Below are 24,661 nucleotides of genomic sequence, written 5' to 3' on the forward strand. Positions count from 1 at the left end.
ATCAGAAGAATTGTTATCAAGGTTGACAAATGAGAAGAACAGAGGAAGGGCAGAGGTGTGTGTGGGGAGGGGTGGGGAAGTTTAGAGTTAGATAAAATATCAAAGTATATGAAAGAGTCCTTATAATGGGTCAGGTAATTGCTCTCCCTGTTTAAACCACATGTTAATGTGTCAAATTTGAGTATGAATAGTAACAGAAATGTAGCACTTTAAAGACCATCAGCTGATGAGAGTCTGTCCCAGGAAAGCTCATCACCGAATAAATAATTTTGTTAGTCTTCAAAGTGCTACATTTCTACTGCTTTGAATATGAGTGTTAGTTCTGAGCATTCCCTCTGCAGATGGTTGTTAAAGTCCCTTTTCAGTAGAACACAAATTTTCAGGTCTTCAACAGAATGGCCCACTCCTTTAAAGTGCTGGCTGACAGGTTTATGTATTTGGAGATTTTTAATGTCTGTTCTATGTCCATTCATTCTTTGTCGAAGAGTGTCCTACATACATGGTGTGTGAGCACTGTTGGCACATGATGGCATATATGATGTTAGTTGAGGAACAGGAAAATGTGCCTGTGATTCTGTAATTAGCATGCTTAGGTCCAGTGATGGTATCTCTAGAATAGATATGTGGACAAAGTTGGCAAGGGGGCTTGTTGCGAGGAAAAGTTCCAGGATTAGTATTATTGTGGTATAGCCTGTGGTTGATGGTGAGAAGCGTGTACCCTTGAGAGGTGTGTTCTAGGTATTCTCTTACCGAGTGGTGTCTATGCTGGGGGTTAAGCTGGCTTAACTAAATTTCTCAGAGGTATATAAATTTTTCACAGTCCTTATTGTTGAGCTAGGTTGACCTGAGTTTTAGGGATAAATAAAGCCTAAGTATTTCTGTTCTATATTGTATTTGTCAAAATCTAGCTGCTTGAGTTTCACCCAGTACATTTCACAGCAGATAAGACATTTAAAATGCAACAGAACAATTTAACTGTAGAGTGAGAGAATGGGCAAGGTTATAACTTCTATTAAATCAATCTCTGTTTGTGAGGGGATGAGCTTTCAGTCTTACACAGAGCTCTTCTTAGCTTTAGCTTAGAAAGTTCCGATAGAGACTTATGTGCTGGGTGTGTGAAGTATTTTGAATTAGCGTTTCAAGTTACTTTTACTTCTGGTTATCTTTTACGTTCTTTAAAATTATTCAGGAAGATCTTTTAAGGATCTGAAAAATTCCAGGTCTGGTGGTCTTGTTTTACATAATTTCGCAGATAATGGAAATATCAAGAGGTGATCTGATGCAACATGATTTTGGCCCAATAAATGGCTCCCCAAGGTATTAAAGACATGTAAAAATCCCCATGAATACCAAGTGTAAAGTACTTGACTTTAAGTTTATCTTCACATCGCTTTCAGTGTTTTTGGGTTTCACAGGAACTTTCTTACACAATTGTAATATATGTAAATTCAGCCGCGCTGAGGGGAAACCATTTTGGGCCATCAGTACCAATGGTACACTATTGTTGCTATCAATATTTAGAAGCCAAATAGGCACTTTGTGTGTTTGTTGCCCATCACTGCTGCTGCTTCATGTCTCTAGAGAGCTCTGCCTTTGTAAAAGCTGCAGTTGAATATGAAGACATTTATACCTTTTATTCTACTTCTTTTTTCTTTCTGGAGAGAACAGCTATGTGGAGGCACAGCAGTATAGACACAATATTTCCTTGATTGGTGGATTGCCGTGCAGACTACTGGATTTTTCTGGTTCTGTTTAAAAAGGACCAATTTCATTTGTGATACAACAACACATGTTGTCATTTAAAACAATGAAACAGCCGATTAACTTTAAATAGTGTTGTTTACTTTTGAAGTTTTTTTTTTTTTTTATTTCTATGGCTAGCCATGAAAATGAACTAGAATTTTCACTTCTGTTTTGGACTACTTTCTGTTCAATTTCTCGTGTTCTTGCCCAAGATAGCTGTAATTGAATTGTTAACAGTGCAGGAAAATATTTATCTCTTTAAAAAAAAATACCCAAACTTTCTCCTGGAATTTAAAGGAAAAATCTGTCCCACCCTTCTTTTTAATACAAAACCTAAATTTTGGGTCCATCTTGACCTGGAATTCTTTTAAAACTGCCTGTGACTACTTAGTTCTCTAAAAATACTATATTAGGCCTCAATCCTGCAGATATTTATGCACTTGCTTAACTTCATGTCGAAGAAAGTTTTATCTTGTTCATAAGTGTTCGCGTAAGGGGCTAAACATGTTTTGCCTGTATAATGCTAGTGATTTGATTCTATAAAGAGTCAGTAAAATAAAAGCTCCATTGTTGGCTTATACTTAGGGTGCCTTAAACTCGATAGTTAGGGTGACCTAGCTGTGTCACACAGGTATGTAAGAGATATGGTGTGGACAGTGCTAAGTTGAGAGACGTATTCTTGGAGGGAACTGGCAATTGTCATTGTAGAGCCTTTGGCCATTATCTTTGAAAACTTGTGGAGATCAGGAGAGGTCCTGGATGACTGGAAAAAGGCAAATATAGTGCCCATCTTTAAAAAAGTAAAGGATAATCTAGGGAACTCCAGTGGCTTGCTGGCGGTGGGGGTTGTGTGTGATTGACCCTCTTTGCCCCCATCTCTCCCACCTCAGTGGGGCCTGTGCTCCTAGTGGCGGGCTGTGGCGGGCTGTGGCAGGGCTGCGCAGGAAGTGGGGGAGGGCATGGGATGGGTGGGTGTGCTGACGGCAGTGGGTGCAGAGCCAACATAGTAATGTGGGAGGTGGTATGGTGTGTAGGGCCAAGGGTGTGTGTGGAGGTGCTATATGCAGTTGTGTGTGTGTGTGTGTGTGTGTGTGTGAGAGAGAGAGATGGTACTATGCCTATGGGGGGGTGTGTGTGTGTGTAGATGCTGGTGGTATTGTGTGTTGGGGGAGTGTGTGTGGAGAAAGTAAAGTGTCTACAGGCAGGGTGTAAATGGTGGTGCTGTACTAAGAGGCAGGTGTATGTAAATGCTGGTGGCCCTGTGTGCGAAGGTGGGGCAGTGTGCAGGGGCAGGGTGCGTTGAAGTGGGGCAGTGTGCAGCAGGGCAGGGTGTGTGGAAGTGGGGTGATGGGCAGGGGTGGGGTGTGCTGGTGGCACTATGAGTCAGGACATGCATGGATAGTGGTGCTGTGTGTGTGTGTAAGCCCTGCTAATTCTGTTTACAGGGTGTGCAGGTGGCAATGGAACTGTGTGCAGGGGCAGGGTGTGTGCGATACTGTGCACAGGAAGGCTGGTTGGAGGTATGTGGGTGTATGATCGGGGAGCGTAAGTGGTGCCGTGCGCAAGGGTGGGTGGTGCTGTGTGCAGGGGCAGGGACAGGGAGTGTGAGTGGTGCTGTGCACCCCCAATCCCCCTCCACGCCCCCAGAGCCAGAAGCCCCCAGGTCTCTGTTCTAACCCTCTCTGCCTCCCCCAGAGCCAGACACTCCCAGGTCCCTTCTCTAACCCCAGCTGCCTATCCTAGAACCAGGAATCCCCCTGCCTCCAAACTGTGTATTCTGGCGACTCACCAGAGCCTCCACTGATGGAGCCGGGGATGAGGCGTTGTGCCAGGCTGCAGCCACCCAGGCAGCATCGGGCCTCAGGAGCCACGGCAGGGAGAAGGCAGTGATGGAGGCCACTGCTGCTGCCACGCACGTGTCCCACCATGTGGCGGGGTGCATTTGTGAAGCAGCAGGAGAGGTGCCCCATTTGTGGCTCTCCTGCACACAGTGCCCAGCACAGGCGCCAAGTTAGTGCGGGGCTCAGGCTGTGCTACGTCCACTGTCTGCCTCCAGCCCTGTCCCCGGCCCTTGGGACCCGCCATGCAGCCCCAGGACCAAGAGCAGCTTGAGGCAGTGTAGCAACAGTGAGGCGAGTAAGGCACTTGCCTCGGGTAGCAGGAACTCTCCTTGGCCACCCCAAACGGCATACTGCATCCCCTCAGTCCTGCAGCTGAGGCGAGTGACTCACTTGCCTCACACTTGTTATGGCCCTGATAGAAGGTTTTCTTGTAACCCCTCACATTCCTTGCAATCTGTAGTTCCAATTGTGCTTTGCCTTCCTGGTTACTCCCCTGCTTTCTCAAGAAATATGTTTATACTCAACCCTAGAGTGGCACAACTGTAGTGTTTTTAGTTTAGATATACCCTCACATTTGTATCTGAGACTGTGTTACAGAGGTATGATAGTAGCCCCAAAATTAAAGGTGAGCTGTCACCTTTAAAAAGAAAACATGCATTTGCTTGATTTGTTTTTAATCTGTCATTGCCTGTAACATCTAGGATTACTACAGCTGATTTTTTTTTTTTTTTTTGAGGAAATGTAATCAACTTGAAAAACCAGAATTAAGGAGTTTTAAATACCTTATTGACTTCTCCATCTGCCATTTGTTGTGGCTTTACAGCTACAGCTTCCTATTTTTAAAAGATTTTTTTTTTCTGTTCTGTTTTATTCTGTGACTGACCCTTGCAAAGAATAGAGGACACACACTATGCAAGGAAAATAGAAAAATGTACAAGACTTTGCACATTTTACAGACATTGGTGGTGTCAGAGAGGAGAGGTTTTTTTTTTTCCTAGCCTCATTCATTTACATTGATTTTAGAAGTTGCTAATAACATTCACGGGCACAATATTTTCAAATGAAATGCCAGCTCTTTCAAATTGCCCACAGGAGTCATGATTTCAGAGTAAATTGAAGCCTCACTAATGATCTTGTGATCAAATTCTCAGATGTCAGGATTATTTTTCACCCATGACACAGATGTATTTCTAGCCAAAGGAGTTACCTCACCCTAAACAAGAAAAATGTGGTTTTTCCACCAGGTCGTTAATTCCAAAGTACTTTCAGAGATAATGGAAGTTCATTTACGTATCAGAGTAACAGAGGTATCAAGCTAACAAGTTTGGGAGAGGAGGCAGAAAAATTCTGTTGACAGTGAGGGGAGAGACAAAAGTCCCTTGTTGAAGTTTTTTGTACTTCATCTTTTTTTTGGAGACAAAACAGTGAGAGCAGTGCCGTTTTTGTCAGGAAAAATGCCCAGTTTTGTTGACAAAAAACTTCCACTTCGTGAGACCTTTTTCTTTTCCACTCCCTTTATTGTTGGTGAAGAGCCAGTGTAAACGCTGCAATTTTTGTTGGCCACAGAACTGGCTTCCACCAGTGTCCCATGAGGCCTGCCCTGATTGCTCTGTTCAGTGTTACGATCTCTGCTGTCCTGCAGGCATACACCTCTCTCCCTTTAAAAGCTCCAGGATGTATCTGGACATGGTCAGTGTGCACACGCACTATCAACAGAAGAGTGACTGTGGACACTTTGACTATTTTGTTTTGTTGACTTCTGGAGGGTCGAGACAAGTTTTGTCCAAAAAAAAAAACTTGTGTAGACAAGGCCTGAGAGATAAGGAAGGGAAAGGTCAATCCTCAGTAAGCAGTTGAATCAACAGAGGGAAAAATCCTGAAGTCTGAGAGTTTGAAAAGTGAAGCTTAATTTTTGTTTTTGAAATACTGTTGCTGCTTCATGAGGTGCAGCCAGGGCTGGATTTCCAGTTAGGCGCAGTAGGCATGTATCGAGAGGCACCAGCATTCTAGCGGTGCTTTACCTTTCTAAACTGTGTGCAACATGAAGGTAGACACCAGGGACAGGAGACACTGAAGATGCTGTGCCTAGGGGTGCATAAGGTGTAAATCTGGCTCTGGTTCCAGGGTGGCTGCTCCCAGTTTGGGAGAGGGGATCCCACTGCAGGTAATCCCCTCGCCCACTGACTTGGAGACGGTGAGGGTAAGCAGAGGTGAGATTGGGGACTGCGGAGAACTGGGGTTGCAGTGAGAAGGGTGAGGGCTGGTGGGATGGGGGGACTTGTATTGATGATAGTTTCTGAATAGATGGGGTAAATGCTGGGAGGGCAAACTTAGGCCGGGGGGATGGGTTGAAGTAATGAGGGGGTGATGATGAGGGCTGGGGAATGTGACCAAGTAGGGGATGAACTGAGTGTGGTTGGATGGGGACTAAAGGACAGGATTCACTGCTGAGGGGGAAATGAATACATGTAGGGTGAGAACTGCAGTAGAGGCCAAAAATGGCCTTATCCGGTGCATGGGAGAGTGGGCAACACTAGTAGTCACATGAGTAAACTCTGGGGGAGTTCAGAAATCAGGAGGCTGACCATAAAACACAATATATTTTTAAAAATATTGATTTTTAAGGACAAACTCATGATTTTTGGTATTTTGAAATGGGTATGCTGGAAGCTTGACTTTTAATTTGATAATGCACTGTAATAATGATAGTACCGTCTCATGTCTTGTCTACACTAGAGAAGTATGACAAAAATATCAATGTCAGTTCAGTGCACAGCTGTTTACAATGTGGAATCCAAGTGCAGACAGTTCTCCTGCACTCACAGCTGTTTTCGTCAGTATGTTAATTAGACTTGCTGAAAATAATTTCCGGAGCAGGAGAGCTGTCCACACTTGGGCTCGTAATGATACAGGCACAGGTGTGACTGAGCTGTTGTTAGCGACAGCAGGAACTGTTCTTATGAATATAGGGAAAGCTTTACATCCTCTGTATTTCCCTCTTATTCTGTCTTCCTTAAAACTCTCTCTTGTATACATTCAAGGTTAGGTGATTAATTTGTTCTTTTCCATTTATTAGAATTCATACCTTAAAAATAGTAGCAGCTGTCAACTGATGCATCTCTGTGAATCGTTCAGTAGCTTGTTGGGGACAGTCTTTTTCTTTCTGCCTTTAAAAAATGGAATCATTTGTTTTCAAGGTTGTTTGTTTCTAATTGGTCTTGTTGAACCTTATCTCTGGGTTTCCTCAGGTACTTTATTTCCTCTTCCTTTTTCAATTGCTTTTCTTCTTTAATGTAAGTCTCCGATTTGAGATGCAGCGTATAGCAGTAGATTTTGCAGGCAGTCTGACAACTCAAAAGTTCATTTATTCCTGTTCCAGCCAGCAAATTGGTATTATTCATAATCATACGTACTTGCGTAGGCAGTGGGTAACATAATAGTGACCATGAAATTAAGTACCTGTAAAAGTAACATGTCTGAAGCAAGACTGGATTGCACAAAGAAACTTGCTTTATTTGTTGTTTATATATAGATCTTTATACGTGAACATTTTGTTCAGATAATTCATTGTAGCAGAGCTATCAATGTATCTGCCCTAAATTTTCAGCATATAAAGTCATCGTATATAAAGATTGAATTGATGAGAATCCTTTTGAAAAGTTAGTTAGTTTCTAGGTTCTAATCCATTAAAAATGAACTCTGAATAAAGTGTACATTCTGATTTTCTTAAGTTTTCATGTCCCTGAGGTTAAAAAACTGGCATTATATAATTATTTTGTCAAATAAAAGAAGGAAAGTGTGTTCTCAGTCATAAACTAACCCGGAGATACTATTGTTAGTGGTTGAAGAATAATATTCATAATGATCAGAGTCCTCTATAGTACAATAGCTGTTTGTTCATTGTTAAGCTGTGTGAAACTCTGCAAAGTAACAGTTACTATGTCAGGGATCCTATTCTTTGTGAAGCGCTCAGCTCTGGTGTACCTGATCTTCATCAAAGCAGTGACTGGGAGTGGTGTCTGTCACACTTTTCAGCTCATTCTTGGAGGAAGCTCTCAAGCCAGCTGAACAGATTCACAAAGAAAAGGAGATGCGAGAAAATGCATCAGCTTTAACAAACATCAGGATCTTCATAAAAAGGCAAAACTGATTAAAGCAGATCCTCTCCTTTGTGATCGGGACCATTGTTCTGTCAAAGATTCTTGCTAATGTAGACTATGTCTACACTATGAAATAAAGTGGACTTCGTAACACTGGGTTTTGTAAAGTCGAAGCTCAGTATGTGCACCTCCCCACAAAGTCGACTTAGTGCATCCCCACTAAATCACCAAAGCTCGACTGTTGCAGCAGTGCACTGTGGGGTCCTATCCCACAGTTCCCTCAGCCCCATAGTGTTCTGGGTTTTTTCACTGGTGCATTACAGGAAGAAATACCCTGCAAGTGTTCATGGATCTGTAATGTCATCTTCCCACACTGCATTGCCCTCATTCTCCTCCCTTTGAAAACAGACAGACTTTTTTCAGACATCTTTTTTTCCCTGATGAGAGAAATTGTTTGAGTCGTCCACGTTACAGACCTTGTAATCAGTGTGTCCTGGGAGCACCCACTGTCACCTTCCCAGACTGCATTGCCCTCATTCCCCTGCCCATTGAAGCAAAGTGCCATCCAGGGGAAAGAAAACCAAGACTAAGCTATGTCAACAGGTTGCTCAACTATTTTTCCCCTGCCGAAAGAATACCAAACAGTGGTAGCATCTGGACCCATGTGAACAGGGAAAGACTTAATATTATTCACAGAGAAGGAAAATAGGGAATCCCAAGGGGGAGAGAGCCAAACAGGTGGTGGTGTTCAGAAGCCAAAGCACCCTTTGCAAATGCGCTCTTGGAGCATCCAGCTGACTGTACCGTGTCAACAGGTACCCCAAATAGTTTTCCCTTGGTGAAAGAACACCTTTCATAAGGCAGGACATCAGGGAACTGTCGGTCCCACATACTGGGGCATATGTGCTCCAGCTGCCTCTGCTATGTCTAAAGGCAACACACCTAGTTTTCCCTGAGTGAAAGAACACCTTTCGTAAGACTGTGTTGTTTATGATAACAGTGGATTAAAACAAGACCACATGGAGAAGGGAAGGGAGGGAATCATGTCAACAGGTCGCTCAGCTACTTTTCCCTCCAGTAAAAACACAGCAAACAGGCCGCTGCTGAGACTGTGGCTGTCCTGAGCCACATGCTTTGGAAAGGGAGAGTACTAGAGCAGTGTGCACAGGCTGAGGGGGGGCCAGCCTCCAAAATGGGTGTGGCTGGGAGCCATCCACCCACCTAAACTCACGTGGAAGGGGCCAGCTGAGGCTCTTGTTAACATGGTGCAGTCACCTGGTTTCTTATTAGGCGAGAGGCAGCTCAGAAAATTGCTGCTGCCCTCTCTGGGGCCAGACCCCCTGTAACGTGTTGACACTGATCTATTACTTGTATGCCTTGGTGGGGTGGGGTGGCCAGCCCCCCAACTAAACTCAGCTGGCTCCTATTGACATGGTGCAGTCACCTGGTTTCTTATTAGCCACCCCTCCCTCCAGCACATGTTGAGGCAGTAGTGGGCATCTCTCTATACCTTCCAGCTTCGCGCTCTTAAGGCCCATCCTGAACACCTTAGATGGGTTGTGTGCAGTCTGTGTGCACAGTGACGATGTGGTGGAGGACTCAGTTCCTATGGTAGACATATTAGCCCCTAAGAGCCCATCTAGGGTGGCTTTAATACTTATCAGGATGATCTAGACCACCTTGAATGGCAAATTTTGGCTTCCATAATGACAACAGCCAAAGCAAAGGAATCAAGAAGTGCTACTGCATCCCACGGCAGGGATATGAACACTTGTTCACTCACCACCCCCCGTTTCACCCCTCCCCCGAGCCTGGGTCCCTTGTGGGTGATGTACCTAACCACAAGGAGAGGCAGGGGCAGCTAGGGTGAGTCCTGAAGAGGAGGGAGGCAAGGAAACTTGGATCTCTTCGGAGGAAAGGTTTACTTGACCAAAGCGTTCCAGGTCCGCATCTCTAACCAACAGGCAGTGCTGAGCTGATATGTGTACAGTTCCTGGATCATGCTTTAAGTTTCTCCCTGCTAAGCTCAGATGGGAGTTTGCTGCAGTACTAGAAGAAGTCAGAACAATGGCTCAGACCTCTCTCCAGGTGACTCTGGACTTGGCAGCGAGAACCATTGCAACAGCCATCACAATGTGCTGCTGCTCATGACTGCAAGTATCTGGGCTCTCCGCAGGAGTCCAGAACACAATTCAGGATCTGGTCATTGACTCACACAAATACCCATTCAGGACTTTTGTAGCAGGGCAATGTGATTGTCCATTCAGACTTTCATGCCACGCTACACCATTACTCAACAGGCAAGGGATGATGTAGCATTTGGTAGAACAGCCCTTCAGGCAGCAGCTCATTAACATCTAACACCTCTTTCTATTAGAAAGCTTGAGAGTCACCTGTTAGAATGCACATGAGCAGGGGCCTGCAACCAAAATCACAGGAAGAGCCTTTTATTTTAAATTCAAGTTACAAATCAATACTTCAGGACCTGCAATGCATATGACTGAGACAGTCCTTAACAAATAATGTCGGACCATATATTTGTAACCCCTATTTTAAGAACAGTACAACGTTTTGTACCAGTTAGAAAGCTTGTTACTTTCACTCCTGGATTGGAGAACAAACGAGGAACAGGAAAATGCTGCACCTGGGGATAGGTTCTTAAGCAGGAAGGAACAATGTTCTCATCAACCCTCCAGCCCCACTCCCATTCCTAGATTCTGCTTCCCTTTAGTCCCCAAACCCATCCCCCCATCTCCAGGCTTTACCCACCTCAATCCCCAAATCTACACTCCTACCCCCAAGCTTTACCCCCATCTTGCAAACCTGCCCCCCATCCCCAGTCTTAATCTCTCTCAGCCCCAGTCCCTCCCTCATTCACCTGCTTAACCCAACTCAGCCCCAAACTGGCTCTGGGATTAACCCAATCATAGCACTAGCTGGGGAGCCTGTGTGGGTGGCCATATGTGCCCAGTGGAAGGAAGGCTGCCCTGGAGGTGTTCCATTGGCAGAGGTGAGCTGAGCCACGCCCAATGGAGGGGTGTGGCCGCTTGGGTAGCAGGGTGAGTGAGGGGTTCTCTGTGGCTCCCTGCCCTCCATCACCAAAATAATTGAACTAAATTCAGTTGGTTTAATGGTCATATCCTTCTTTCTGCCCTGCTGGCTGTTAAACCGATTAAATTTAGATCTGCTGTTTCAGCAGGAGCAGGGCAAGGGCCTCAGAGGAATCAGCTGTGGCAACATCCGGAGCTGGAAAAGTCTCCTTAAGGAGCTTTATGTGTCTCCAGAGCCCCAGGTTGCCGATCCCTGCACGTGAGCAAGCTCCTGAAGAAGAAAAATGGTTATCTACCTTTTGTAACGGTTGTTTTTCAAGATGTATTGCTCATGTCAATTCCAAATCCCATCCGCCTCCCTACTTTCAAAAAATACCGCAAGAAGAACTGGATAGTCAGTGTATTGGCATGGACCTATATATGTCACCATGATAGTGCCATGACAGGGGGCTCTGCAGCTGCTGCAGTGGGTACAGCTAGGGGAAAACCTTTTGGTGATTGTGCACGCAGTACGTGCGTACATTTGTTGGAATGAAGAACAGCAGGGACAAAAGGTAGGGAGCCATTTTTTCTTGAACTTCATTTTACTTTATGAAGCCTTTTCTTAGTCTTTGTCAACAAGCTTGGAAAGATATTGTTTTTATTTCTGTTTTAAGAATTCAGAAGGAGTGTTTAATTAAAATGGAGCCTCATTTACCACCTTGGTTTTTTTGTGTAAATAAACATTGGAGACATAGCAATCTATCTTGTTTCCAACAGGCTGCGCTTGCTGGTGCATGCAGAATAAGTTACTGCAGTGATTTATCAAAAATAATTTTACTGCAGAGACTTCAGAAGTTTCTTCACAAGATGTTAATTTAATACAGAATAAAGTTATTCCATTTTTTCCCCCTTATTGACTGGAGTTTTGGTAATTTGCAGTATGTGGTCATGCAGAATATTTAATTTCTTACCGAGAGTGACTTGGGAAAAATGCTTTTATCATCTGTTATTTATTTATTCATTTCTGTCATGTAGTAGATCTAATACTAATTTTATTGGCTTAATGCTCTAGACATAGGGTTTTCATATATGTATACAGCCTTTCATTTATTATATAACTGGTAGTGTTAGTTAGCCATTTGATAGGTCATTGAGTGACAAGATATATTAATAGAAGTGAGCTAAGTTTTTTAAACCGGTATTATGCCCTCATTCTGCTCATAATAATTTTATGCATAGAGGAAGATATTAAAAGTATCTCAACTGAATTCTGTTCAGATAAGAACTAGAAAATAGAAACATAAATCTTATAATTACATTTGCCAATAGTTCTGTTTTTTCTGGGGTGAACAGCAAATTAGATAATGTGTAGAATTGTTAGAGCCCTGCACAGATGGACATTTCTATGTACGGATGTGAGTATCTGCAGGGCTGTACTGCCAAGAGCCACTGTGGCCAATGGAGAGGAGCATTATCCCATCATGCCCGGGAGCCAGCACTCTGCACTGGCAGCTCCTCCTAGCAGTGTATCTGCACCACCCTCAACTCCACCACCAGTAGGGGGGTACAACCCTGGAAAGGAGATGCTGCAGCTGGGGGCGGGTCTGGGAGGAGCAGTGCAACTGTACTGCTGGGAGGAGCTGCTGGCATTAGCTCCTGGGTGTGATGGGGTAGCACCCCTCTCCACTGACCATAATGGGTCTTGAGAGCAGAGTCCTGTGGATTCACAGATATCCGCATCCATAAATAGACATTTCCATTGGTGCAGGGCTCTAAGGGTCATGCACTGTTCTAAGGCAACTTGAAGTATCTAAGCACAAATGTATTAATCAAGTAGCTAAATTAACTTCTTTAAGTTTTCATTCTGTCTCCTACTGATATTTTAACACTCTAACTTTTTGGTATAAGTTAATACATGAGAAAGTGCTTTAAAAAGTTTAATTTTTTTTAATTAATTGACAGTAGCAGTGAAAACATTGTGTTCAACCGAGACTATAATATCTTCTTGCAGGAACTTTCTCCCATCTGAAATCCTTGAAATATGGCTTATTGACACATTATAACAGCTCTTTCAAGGCCAGGAGGATTTATTGTCTGTTTTCACATAGGAAGACTTTAGCCTCTGGGGACAAGTATCAGAGGGGTAGTTAATGAGAAGTCCTGTGGCACCTTACAGACTAACAGATTTTTTGGACCATAAGCTTTCATGGGCAAAGACCCACTTCGTCAGAGGCATGACATGCACGTGACCAAGTGGGTCTTTGCCAACAAAACCTTATGGTCCAAAAAATCTGTTAGTTTATAAGGTGCCACAGGAGTTCTAATTGTTTTAACCTATGGATATTTCTTGTGGTAGGATGTAAGGGTCTCCTCCTCAGAATGACCATCTTGTGTTGCTTTGCTAGAGGAGCGTCAAACCAGGCACTTCCTATAATTTTGTGTATAAAGTCTTAAAAACAATCTCTCTGGTCTGAATTTTGTTTGTGGTATTGTATCCATGTCAGTCTCAGCATAATGAGAAACAGAAGGTAGGTATATTGCTGTCTTCTGTTGGACCAACTTGTTGGAATATGTTTGAAAGTATAAACTTTTGAGCTACGTAGGACTCTTGTCCAGTTCTGTGTAGCTGAGAACTTGTACAGGTTGAACCTCTCTCGTCTGACACCCTTGGAACCTGTCTGGGCCATACTAGAGAATTTGCCAGACCATGGGAGGTCAGTATTGTCTAGCAGCATTACCAACACTTAGGCTGCTTAGGAGGCTCTTAGAAGATACTTAGGGGTATATTACAGCTAAACAGCAGCATAGAACACTGAGCCAGGACTGGTGACTGTAGATAAACTTTATGGGGCCTCAGGAAATGTGACTACACCCATGATTAGTGGGCGTCTGGCTAACTAAAATCATGCCAGAGTATGGATGTTGCTGAACGAGAGATTGCTGCCCTGCAGAAGCTCAGCCTGTACCTTCCACCAGCAGATGGTGGTTCAGTAAAAGATATCCTGTCATCTACTTTGCCCTGTCATAATCTGAATGTTGCCGTATGAAGTGTGATTGTTTGGAGCTCAATTATTTTTTTAAAAGGAAAATTAGTGGTAATAAACTTGTAAAACTTCAGTTATGAGAATGAAATAGTTACAAAAGCAACAATTTCAGAGGTATTTCTGGCTCTATAAGAGAAAAGCATCTCTTTTTTTAAAATAAGAAATTACGGGATATTGCCCAGGTTTTGACCCTGTGCATTGTACCTCTTTTAAAATTCTGTAGTTTGCTGGGGATAGACCTTTGAAGTTTATAATCCAGACCTTTGGTCACTGCTCAATCCTCTTTACATCTTGAGGCAGTTATGAAGGAGCGCATGTTTCCTTAACAGCATATTCTTGGCTGACAGAGCTGTGATAGCCTCTTACATTGCAGTGATATCTGTCCATACATGACCCAAGGGACCACTATTAGCCAACATAATGAAAGATGTGCTAACTCATGCCAAGAGTAGAACTGGCCCTTAGTTGGCTTGTAGGTTATGAAAGCATTTAAAGTAATCTTTGCCCAGTAATTCACCCCCTTCAATTCCATGTGGAAAACAATCAGAAATGAGAAAATAAGTGTTGCACAGCATACTCTCCATGATGTTCTGGCTACTGGTGTTTAGAAGGTGTTATTAAGTTTGGTAAATATGTGCTATTGTGTGAGACTGAGATAGAAACAAATAATGAATATGTTATAAGAATATTACATAATTACTGTGGTCAGTTCTGGTCATCTTATCTCAAAAATATATAGCAGAAGTAAAATCCACAAGACAGGCAACAAAAATCACAGGGCAAGTTTTATAGCAGTTCCATTGTTGAATTGGAAAATGCACCTCAGCTGTAACTGGAGACATAAGCGATAGTGTTCAAAGTACCCACCTGCACATCTCCGTTTCTCCTGTGTAAGAGACCCTACCCTTGTCGAATGCTCTCTAGAGTGTGTAAGAGATTGGAGATCAATCCATATAAAATGGAGGTGATGCCAATACTGTGGGGCAAGAAAAGAGAAGACCTGATGAGAACTGTTAAGACTTCTCTTACAATCAAGGATATGTGCCCACTGCACACCATTTATTATTCAGATTTTCAGTTTGGGAATACTGTTGCGGTGCATCTACGCTAGGAACTAACTTCAAAATTAACTTTGAAGTTAGGCACTGCTTCGAAGTAGCCAGCAGAGAGTCTACACATTTTCCATAAGTTAACTTCAAAGTAAGGGATAGAGAAGAGATCCCTACTTCAAAGTTTAACTTCAAAGGAGGGTGTGTGTCGATGCTCAGCTTTGAAGTAAGCAATTTTGAAGTTATTTTTGTAGTATAGACACAACCTTCGTGTGAGAATTCTTGGGATATCCAAATCTGTGATTCACCTTGTTATTGCCTGTCTCCGGTGAGCCTCTATTAAGAGTTATCACTCACACATACCTTGGTGGCTAATTTTTATTCCAAGTACATAAAACACATTATAAATAATTTTTCCTTAATTATAATTTTTACCTATATCTAGAGATGATTATGAAACTAGACAAGTTATAAGCTTCTGTAGATATCTCATATTACTCTTTAGCTGCGTCTACACGTGCACGCTACTTCGAAGTAGCGGCAGTAACTTCAAAATAGTGCCCGTCACGTCTACACGTGTTGGGCGCTATTTCGAAGTTGAAATCGACGTTAGGCGGTGAGACGTCGAAGTCGCTAACCCCATGAGGGGATGGGAATAGCGCCCTACTTCGACGTTCAACATCGAAGTAGGGACGTGTAGACGATCCGCGTCCCGCAACATCGAAATAGCGGGGTCCTCCATGGCGGCCATCAGCTGGGGGTTGAGAGATACTCTCTCTCCAGCCCTTGCGGGGCTCTGTGGTCACCGTGGGCAGCAGCCCTTAGCCCAGGGCTTCTGGCTGCTGCTGCTGCAGCTGGGGGTCCGTGCTGCATATACAGGGTCTGCAACTAGTTGTTGGCTCTGTGTATCTTGCACTGTTTAATGAAAGCGTGTCTGGGAGGGGCCCTTTAAGGGAGCGACTTGCTGTTGAGTCCACCCCGTGACCCTGTCTGCAGCTGTGCCTGGCTCCCTTATTTCGATGTGTGCTACTTTGGCGTGTAGACGTTCCCTCGCTGTGCCTATTTCGATGTTGGGCTGAGCAACGTCGAAGTTGAACATTGACGTTGCCAGCCCTGGAGGACGTGTAGACGTTATTCATCGAAATAGCCTATTTCGATGTCGCAACATCGAAATAAGCTATTTCGAAGTTGGGTGCACGTGTAGACGTAGCCTTTAAGAATAAATGTCCAGTAAGACGTATTCAGTGGAGTGTGTCCGGTTTGAGATGAGAGTTCTTTGCAAAGAACAGGCTTCTTTGCCAAGGAGTAAGATTCACCAGTTGTGGCTAGATGATTATACAGCACTTTTAATCAAGACAGTATTCTTTTTCATCTACCTTTGTCTAAGAAGAAGGGACCACTATGCCCAGATATGTCTCTTTCTTCTGTGATTGATGCCTTTGTAGATGGCTGTGCTGTGTTCTGCGTAAGGCTAAGCCTTAAATATTAAATCATCCTTGAGATGAAATTTAGTACACCAGATGATCACTCACTTGGTAAGGCCGGTGGTTGGCGTATGACTTTGTCAGGGCCATCCCAAGACATACACAGAGTATGTAGCTGTGTAGAGCATCACTACATTTGGGACACTGCCATGCCCCAAATGAAATACGGTCCCATGCTGTGTATGCCCTGTGCTGGCTGACTCAAGCAGCCTGTCTTCTGCTCCTCATCCCCTGCTCTGTTTCTTGGCACAGACAGCCCAATCCCTGGGCCCCTGCTCCACCTCCTGGCCACCCCCATGTGGCCCGCAGCGCTGGTGGGCTTTGCCGCTTCCACTTCCCCCTTTTCCCGCTCCAGCCTCTCTGCCCTCTTCTTTGTAGAAGAAAATTAGTGAAAAGCTTAAAGTAAAGGAGAGCGTAAGATTCCATCTAATGGGTTGCCAACCCTCCAGGATTACCTGGAGTCTCCAGAAATGAAAGATTAGTCTTTGATTAAAGACTGTTTCATGCTATGAAATCTCTAGGAATTCATTCAACCACAGTTGAAACCATATCCATCTAGCAAATAAAACATTGCTTAGATTTGGAGTGAATTTTTAATACCCTTCTACTTCTTGCATGGAGTTTGGGAAGGTCATATGTTGCTTGCAACATCTCTTGCTTTTAAGCCTTCTCCATGCAATAGTTTAAACTTTGCTAGCAGTAAATGCATTTAGACAAATCTGTCCTGAAAAGGCATAGCCGTATACCAGATATAACCTGGAAAGATGTTTTCTTCTTTTAAAAATAAATATTGAAAACAGATTTCTTTAATGTTCTTTGGCCTGTTGATCTAGGGATCTTATTTGTTTTTAAGGGGGAAAAATGTTTGAACAGCATAATGAAGCAGTATACATGACCAGAGAAGTGGTGCTAAATTCCTTGGGGGGGGGAGGAAGAAGAAGAAGAAGAGGAGGAAGAGAATCTATGCATGGTGTTTGGGAAAACTTTCCTAATAAGAAACAGTTTTTACTTGCATGGTTTCTGGTATACTTAGTGCCTTGGGGTAGCTTTGTATGGCAAAACCAAAGTAAACCTGAAGCAGCAAGTCTCAGGGCGAATATATAATTACTGGAAGATCAGTGCACCAGTGGTCGATCTTCTGCAGTTCGATTTAGTGGGGCCACGAGCAGTCCGGGTGCTGTTGTTGATCTTGGCACTCCTTGCAGTTGTGAGGAGTAAGGGAAGTTGATGGAAGAAACTGTGCTGTAAATCTCTTGTTTTGGGGGTGGCGCAAAAAATCGATTTAAGGTACATCGACACCAGCTGCACAAGTCTTGAAATTGGAGTCATGTATCTTAAATCGTGTTTTTTTTTGTCCCCCACCAAATGTACACTTGCCCTCAGAGCCATGGGGCTTGTGCTACAGTCCAATAAACTAGAAGTGAAGATATTCCTGCTTGGGTTCGAAGACAACTTTTGGTGTATTTCAGACATGCTTCTGATCTGTTCCCTAAGACCTCCCAACCTTCTAATTCAGAGGTTTCCAAACTGTGGGATGTGCTTCCCCAGGGAGGGGAACATGGAGGGATGTTCAGGGGAATGGGCTCGAGCCAAACCCCCATGGGGAGTGATGAGGGAGTTTTTAGAGAGACAGCCTCTGAATTCTGTAGGGAGATAATGTGCATCTGTTGTGAGCAAAGAAAAACAGATAATTCAGGGAAACTGCTCTGAGTGATCTAGCAAAGTTCCCGAAGAAACCTGCCATCATGGAAAGAAGGCACCGTATTACTGAGGAACTCCCTTTATTTTGGCCAAATACATTGATCAAAGCAGTAAATATGTTTAAATAGTGCTAGCAACTAACTGTTGTATATTAAACAATAAATATCGTTAGCTTTTAATTTCATGAGTCATATGCCGTAAGTTTCAACACCATATTTCATAATGAGTCCTGTGAAGGAAGACTGATACATTAGTAAATCGTCATCACCCCCTTTGGATTCTGTTATCATCCACTGTCATGTGAACATACCAAAAATATGGGAAGACACTGTCCCTACTTGAAGAATTCACAATTTAATAAGAGAAGTGATATAAAAAGGACGTAGGAGAAGGATACCATCATCTCTCTCTTTCTTTTTTAAATACCATCTTATAAACATTATGGTACAAGAGGGACTTGATGAAGATAGTGGTGGATCTATTTAGGAGGGAAGTTTCATGCATAAAGTATATCGTAGAAGTAAGTGCAAAGATTATGTAGGAGAAGCAGTTAAATACAGAATCAAAACTGGCATTATTGAACACAGAGTGGGTGGATTTTGTTACGTAAAGACCAAAGCAGGTAAACTAAAAGGAGCAGTGTTTTGAAGGTTAGGATTTGAATGTAATGTCTTAAGAAGTTACTGAATTAACATTTAATTTGTAATAAGGAATTGACATTTTAATTTTTTTTTGTAGATGCCTGATGGATAAAAACTTCATAAGGATTGGAAAATGGTTCATTAGGCCTTATGAGAAGGATGAGAAACCTGTTAACAAAAGGTAAGGAAATGGCTTATCTTAAGTACTCAGGTTCTGATAGCATGCTTGCTTTCTTTAAGTTGTAGTTCCTTGCCCATGCTCTGGCCCCAGTCGTTTTTTTTTTGGTGCAAGTTTTTGGTTTTTTTTTTTTCTTTCAAGTAGCTGCAGTAAAGCATGGTGATGGTTTAGTAGACTTTGCAATGATATTAGTTTTGCTACTTTGAGCTGGAAGATACTGTTTATAATGTATAATCTTTTAATTCCACAGATTTTCTAACGGACTTTGACTGTCAGTATTTCGTTGTTTGTTCTAAAGTAGATTTTAGATAGTTGTGAACAGATACTGTTTCACAAGATTTACTGTAATAACAAATTTACAGCAATTAAATGGAGTATAGATCTGTAAGCATATCTGCTTCGAAGAACACAGGTTTGACCTTAGTACAACAGTCTTGGGATATGAGCAGGCTGCTGCTCACTGGTTTCTGCCAGCTGAACTCCCAACTGGTCCCAGCTCCCAACTGCTGGGACTCTCTGAGCTGGCAGCATTGGTGGTCCTTGCTAGACCAGAGTGTCCCAGATTTCAGAGGTTTAACTTGTATTACCTGTTATAATTACAGTAAGGTCTCCGAGTGCATGAACTCAGTGTACGCAACCTCTCTCTTACACATATGACCCCGATTCCTATAGCAAACCCTGTACCATGATTTCCAGTTGTGCTTAACTCGCACCCCCCTCCCTGCCCTGGCTCAACCCCCTCAGCTCTGCACAGCCCCGGCTCAGACCTCACCCGCCAGCCCTGCTCACCCCCCCCACCCCCGCCTCTGGCTCTAGCTCACCACCCCTCAGGCACAACTCCGGCTCAACCTCCCTGACCCCAGTTCAAACCCTTTCTGGCTCACCACCTGTGCGCAGCTCCCGCTCACTCCCCACACCTGCGCCCGCTCTGGCACACCACCCCTTATGCATGGCTTCCGCTCACCCCTCATCCTTGTTTAAACCCCCTGCTCTGGTTCCAACCCCTTGCATGCAGCCCTGGTTTCATCCTCCTGCCCTGGTTTAAACCGTCCGCACACGGCTCTGATTCAAGCGCAGCTCCCCACCCGTGCGGCTCTGGTTCAACCCGCCACCCCCAGTTCAACCCCCTCCCCCACCGTCTCACCACCTGTGCCTGGCTCCGGCTCCAGCTCATATCCCCCCACCCGTCCGCCCGCCGTGGCTGGCTCTCCAGCCCTGTGCCCAGCTCTGGCCCAACTCCACCCCTAGCCCCCCTGCAGCCCTTAGCCCCTCACCTCCCATGGCCCTAACCCACCACCAGGCTTAACCCTTCCCAACTGCCCCTCCACCCCCCGACTTACCTTTCTGCTGCTTCCCCAGCTGCAGAACATGTGTTCTGCTGGGGAAAAAGCCAGACCCTCACGCAAAATCTGGGTTACACGAGGGTATGCAGGATGGAACCCTTGTGTACTCTGAGACCTTACTGTACTTCCAGATTTGATTGGCAAGTGCTTTACATGTAAAAGCCACTTGACAATGCTTTACCAGAACTATATGATTAATATCCAGCAGTTTTGCTGCATATGATATATTTGTTTTGTTAGTTTGACTGAGGTATTTTACCCTCCTATAGTATTGCTTTGGAACTAGTGGTCTTTTATGTTCTGATTTCATCATATTATTGCGGTTGGTTGCTTTTGCAAAGGGCAGTGTTAACAAGGTAACATAACACAATAGTATTTTGTGCCATCTTCTAAGATAAGCACTCTAAATAAAGATACATTTATTTTCCTTAAATGAAAACGTAGTGCTGTTATTCTGGCATGTAAATTACTCTCTGAACAGAGAGAAGCTACAATATTTGGGTTATTTGTTGTTTAATAGGTTAATGTATGAACATTTCACCTCTGGAGAATCCAATTTAAAATTCTCACTTAGTGCACAAATGAAATGTACATAACAGAGTCATGTTACTTCTGGGGAGCATTGATCCACATCACTAAAGCATCTGGCACAGCTAGTAGTCTCTGATCAAAACAGAATCAGAATTACAATGGAAACCATTATAGGTCAGATTTAAGGAGCATTGGCAAGCTGAATGGGGTGCCAAGGGTGTGAAACCTATTCATGCAGTGTATTGACTCTTAATTGCCTATACACCAGTGCTAGGAGCCTGGGTAACAAGAGGAATAGGAAAAGTTGCTCATTTATGAGCATGAATTTGTCTAGTTTGTATTACTGTAACCTGGTGGGATGGTTTACGTGATTGAAATGCTAAAGTCAATGGTTATACCCTGTTTAGGAGGAAAGGAGTGGAGAAAAAGGGGTTGGGGAATGGCACTCTGCCAAAAATGGCATTACCTGTTTGAGGTACTGAGAACTTGGAAGAAAATGATCCTGAATGCTTACAGACCAGTGTCCTAATAGTTAAAGCACAATATTGAGTATTAGGTCATGGCTGCTATATTCCACTAAATTACACTAAGAAATAGGATGGCTGCCTTCTTATGCACCTATCTATAAGCGTTTAGCAAAAGAGAGATGTGTGATTATGAGGGGTGCTCTAAAAAGAGGATGGTGATCAATTGTTTTCCGTGCTCACTTAAGGAATGACAAAAGTGGTGGGTTTAATTTGCAGTTAGGGGCATTTAGGTTAGGTATTGGGGGAGGGGGGAAGCTTTCTGCCTCTAAGAGTTAAGACCCTGAATAAGTTTTCAACAGAGGTAGTAGAAGCCTTGTCACTGTAGGTTGGGTGGGCAGGTGGGAGAGTCTTTTTTGGGTTGGTGGCCACTGACCCACAAAAATCAGTCAGGAGCCACATACAAATGAGGAGCCAAAAAAACACAACTGCTCACTGACCCTTTTCCTTCCTTGCTGTAGATTCCCTGCACTGCCATTCCCCTAGCCAGGGTGGGAAGGGGAATGACAGTGCACAGAGTTGCTTCCTCCCAGAAGCCAGGCAGAACCTGTGGGCTGAATGCCATATACTCCCCCTGCGGTGGAGCCCCTGAATGTCATGGGCCAGATCACGGCAAGTCATGAGCCAGGGCCAGCCGGTGGTCCACAGATTCCCCATCCCTGCTGTAGGCTTTTAAGGACCAGTTGAACAAACACCTGTCGGGATGGTTGAAGGTCAAGTTTAGGGTACAGGAGGACTGGACTTGATGACTTCTCGAGGTCCTTACCAACCTTAAATTTCTATGATTGTGTGATAAAGGCAATGCAGTGCCAATATTTTAAAAAGGTAAATGGGATGACATGGGCAATTATAGGCTTGTCAGTCTGACATTGATCCTGGGTAAGATAATGGAGCAGCTGTTATGGGACTCAGTAAAGAATTAAAGGAGGGTAACATAATTAATGTCAATCAACATGGGTTTCTGGAAATAAATCCTGTCAAACTAACTTGATATCTTTTATTGATGAGATTACAAATTTGGTTTATAAAGATAATGGTGTTGACTTAAGTAAGGCATTTGACGTGGCACCGCAAGATATTTTGATTAAAAAACTAGAATGGTATAGAATTAATACAGCACATGTTAAATGGATTAAAAGCTAGCTAACTGATTTGTTGCGTAAAATGTAATAGTAAATGGGGAGTCATTACTGAATGAGTGTTTCTCTAGTGGAACTCTGATGAAGGAGTTGGTTCTTGACTGTGCTATTTACTGTTTTTCTGAGTGACCTTGAAGAAAATATAAAATAATTACTGATAATTCTGCAAAAAAAAAGAAGACACAAAAATTGAGGGAGTGTCAAGTAATGAAGAGGCCAGAGCAATGTGGTGACTTGGTGAACTGTGTGCTGGCAAACAGTATGGCTGTGGCCACACTAGCCCCTCCTTTCGGAAGGGTTAGGATAACATGGCTCTTCAGAATATGCTAATGAGGTGCTGCCATGAGCATGCATGGGAAGAAGGGACTTTCGAAATCAGGGGGCTGTTTTGGAAGACCCCCATCTACACAGGCAGCATGTGTTACGAAACAGGCAGTTTCAAAGCACGCGTAGCTGCTATTATGCTAATGAGGCACTGCATATTCATGGAAGTGCATCATTAGTATATTCCAAAATGCCACATTACCACAGCCCTTCTGAAAGGAGGGGCTAGTGTGGCCACAGCCAATGTCTTAGAAAATGGCTATATGTAAATATATAGGTATAGGAAAAAATGACTTAGGGCATAACTACACAGTAGGGGCCTCAATCTTGGGACACTGTGACTCTAAAAAAAAATAATTTGAGGTTATTGGTGGATAATCAGCAGAACACGAGAGCTCCATGTATGATGTGCTAATCAAAACTCCTAATGCGTCATTAGGGGATTCTCAAGTTGGAGGGGGGAGAATATTTCAGCTCTGAAGTTGCCATTGGTACAATTGCTGCTAGAATACAACATCCAATTCTATACTCCACTGTTCAAAAAGAGTGCTCATAAATTGGAGAGGGGTCAGAGAAGAGCCTTGAGAAAGATTAGAAAACCTGTCCTGTAGCAACAACCTCGAAGAGCTCAATCTACTTAGTTTAACAAAGAGAAGGTTAAATGGTTATTTAATGACAATCTGTAATTGCTTACATGGGGAATACATATTTAATAATTTCCTTTTTGATCTATTAGAGGGAAGGTATAATTGAAACAATGGCTGAAAGTTAAGGCTAGACAAATTCGGTCTGGAAATCCCGTGTCAATTTTTAAAAATTAGAGTAATTAACTATTGAAATGATTTATCAGTATACTGTTTTAATTATGCAGGATCTTTGGCAATACTGCCGCATAGTATGCCTAGAAAACAAGAGTTTTCTACCTCTATAATGAATTAATCATTTGTCAATTAACTCAAGTGAAGTTAAGCATTTGGCTACTGTGGATGCACATTTTATTACAGGCTACATACACTTGCGTTTTATCCAATGTAAAAAAAGAAAAAAAACAAAAACTCTAGCTTAGCCAAATGAATAGAGTCCATCTGGGGAAGAGTGGGGATCAAATGGCAATGTTCAGTCATTTCTGCAGAGCAACACCATAGGCCATGTCTCCTCAAGAAAAAGAATGTATTTTTAATCTGTATTACCCAGCATATGTTGTTTACACTAAAATTTTAATGTACAGTATAAGTCCTATTATCTGGCACCCCTGGGGAGCTGGGGGTGCCAGAGATTGGAGTGGGACTAGATTGGAAGCTGGCTCCTGGCCCCACTGTCCCCTCTGGCTGAAGCTGGTGTTAGTCTAGCCCCAAGGAGAAAATAGAAGGCACTCTGAGGTCTGCACATGCCTTTTTGAGTTCTCTTTGGGGGCAGAATCAGGGAAGTCCAAAGAGTCCTACGAATGTCAGGGTATGTCTGCGATACAGTGATGCAGCTGTGCCACCGGAGCATAGGTGCTTTCCACATCAACAGAAGGGTTTTCTCTACCTCCAAGAGTTGGCAGCTAGATTGATCGAAGAATTCTTCTGTTCTGTCGATATGTCTGTAACTGAAGTGGAAATTAGGTCTACCTCATGATACGCTTTTATTTTTTGCAGCCCTGAGCACCGTGGTTAGGTTGATATAAAGGTTCTGTGTAGGCGGGGCCTCAGGAGAAAGTGCCAACTCCACCTCAGAAATCAGTAGCAGGGGGCCCGAGAGTGTGTGTTGGAATGAAAATTTTGCTAATGGGTGATTTTAAGGAGACAGTAAATGTTGGCCTGTGAATTTATAATAAGGTGGGAATTAAAAAGAAAGGAGCTCGAGGCCTCTGACCTTGTGTATTTTTCTCAAATTCCTTATCTCCCAAAAAGAATCAATAAATCAGTAAGTAATTATTTTTAGGAATGGGTAAGGAATGTCAGAAATAATGGTTGAGATGAAGAGGGGGTGGATGATGGTATAT

At 43.3% G+C, this 24,661-nt stretch overlaps 1 protein-coding gene across 2 annotated transcripts in view; it reads left to right on the forward strand.

Annotated features, from left to right (window-relative positions):
* Positions 1-24,661, forward strand: part of MED13L (mediator complex subunit 13L) — a 333,854-nt gene that overhangs the window by 140,455 nt on the left and 168,738 nt on the right. For both annotated transcript variants that reach the window (XM_075012327.1, XM_075012328.1), the window contains exon 4: positions 18,733-18,816. In XM_075012327.1, the coding sequence (XP_074868428.1) occupies positions 18,733-18,816 (84 nt within the window). The remainder of the gene's footprint in view (positions 1-18,732; positions 18,817-24,661) is intronic.

Source organism: Carettochelys insculpta, chromosome 18 (assembly GCF_033958435.1).
Source record: "Carettochelys insculpta isolate YL-2023 chromosome 18, ASM3395843v1, whole genome shotgun sequence".
Classification (NCBI taxonomy): Eukaryota; Metazoa; Chordata; order Testudines; family Carettochelyidae; genus Carettochelys; species Carettochelys insculpta.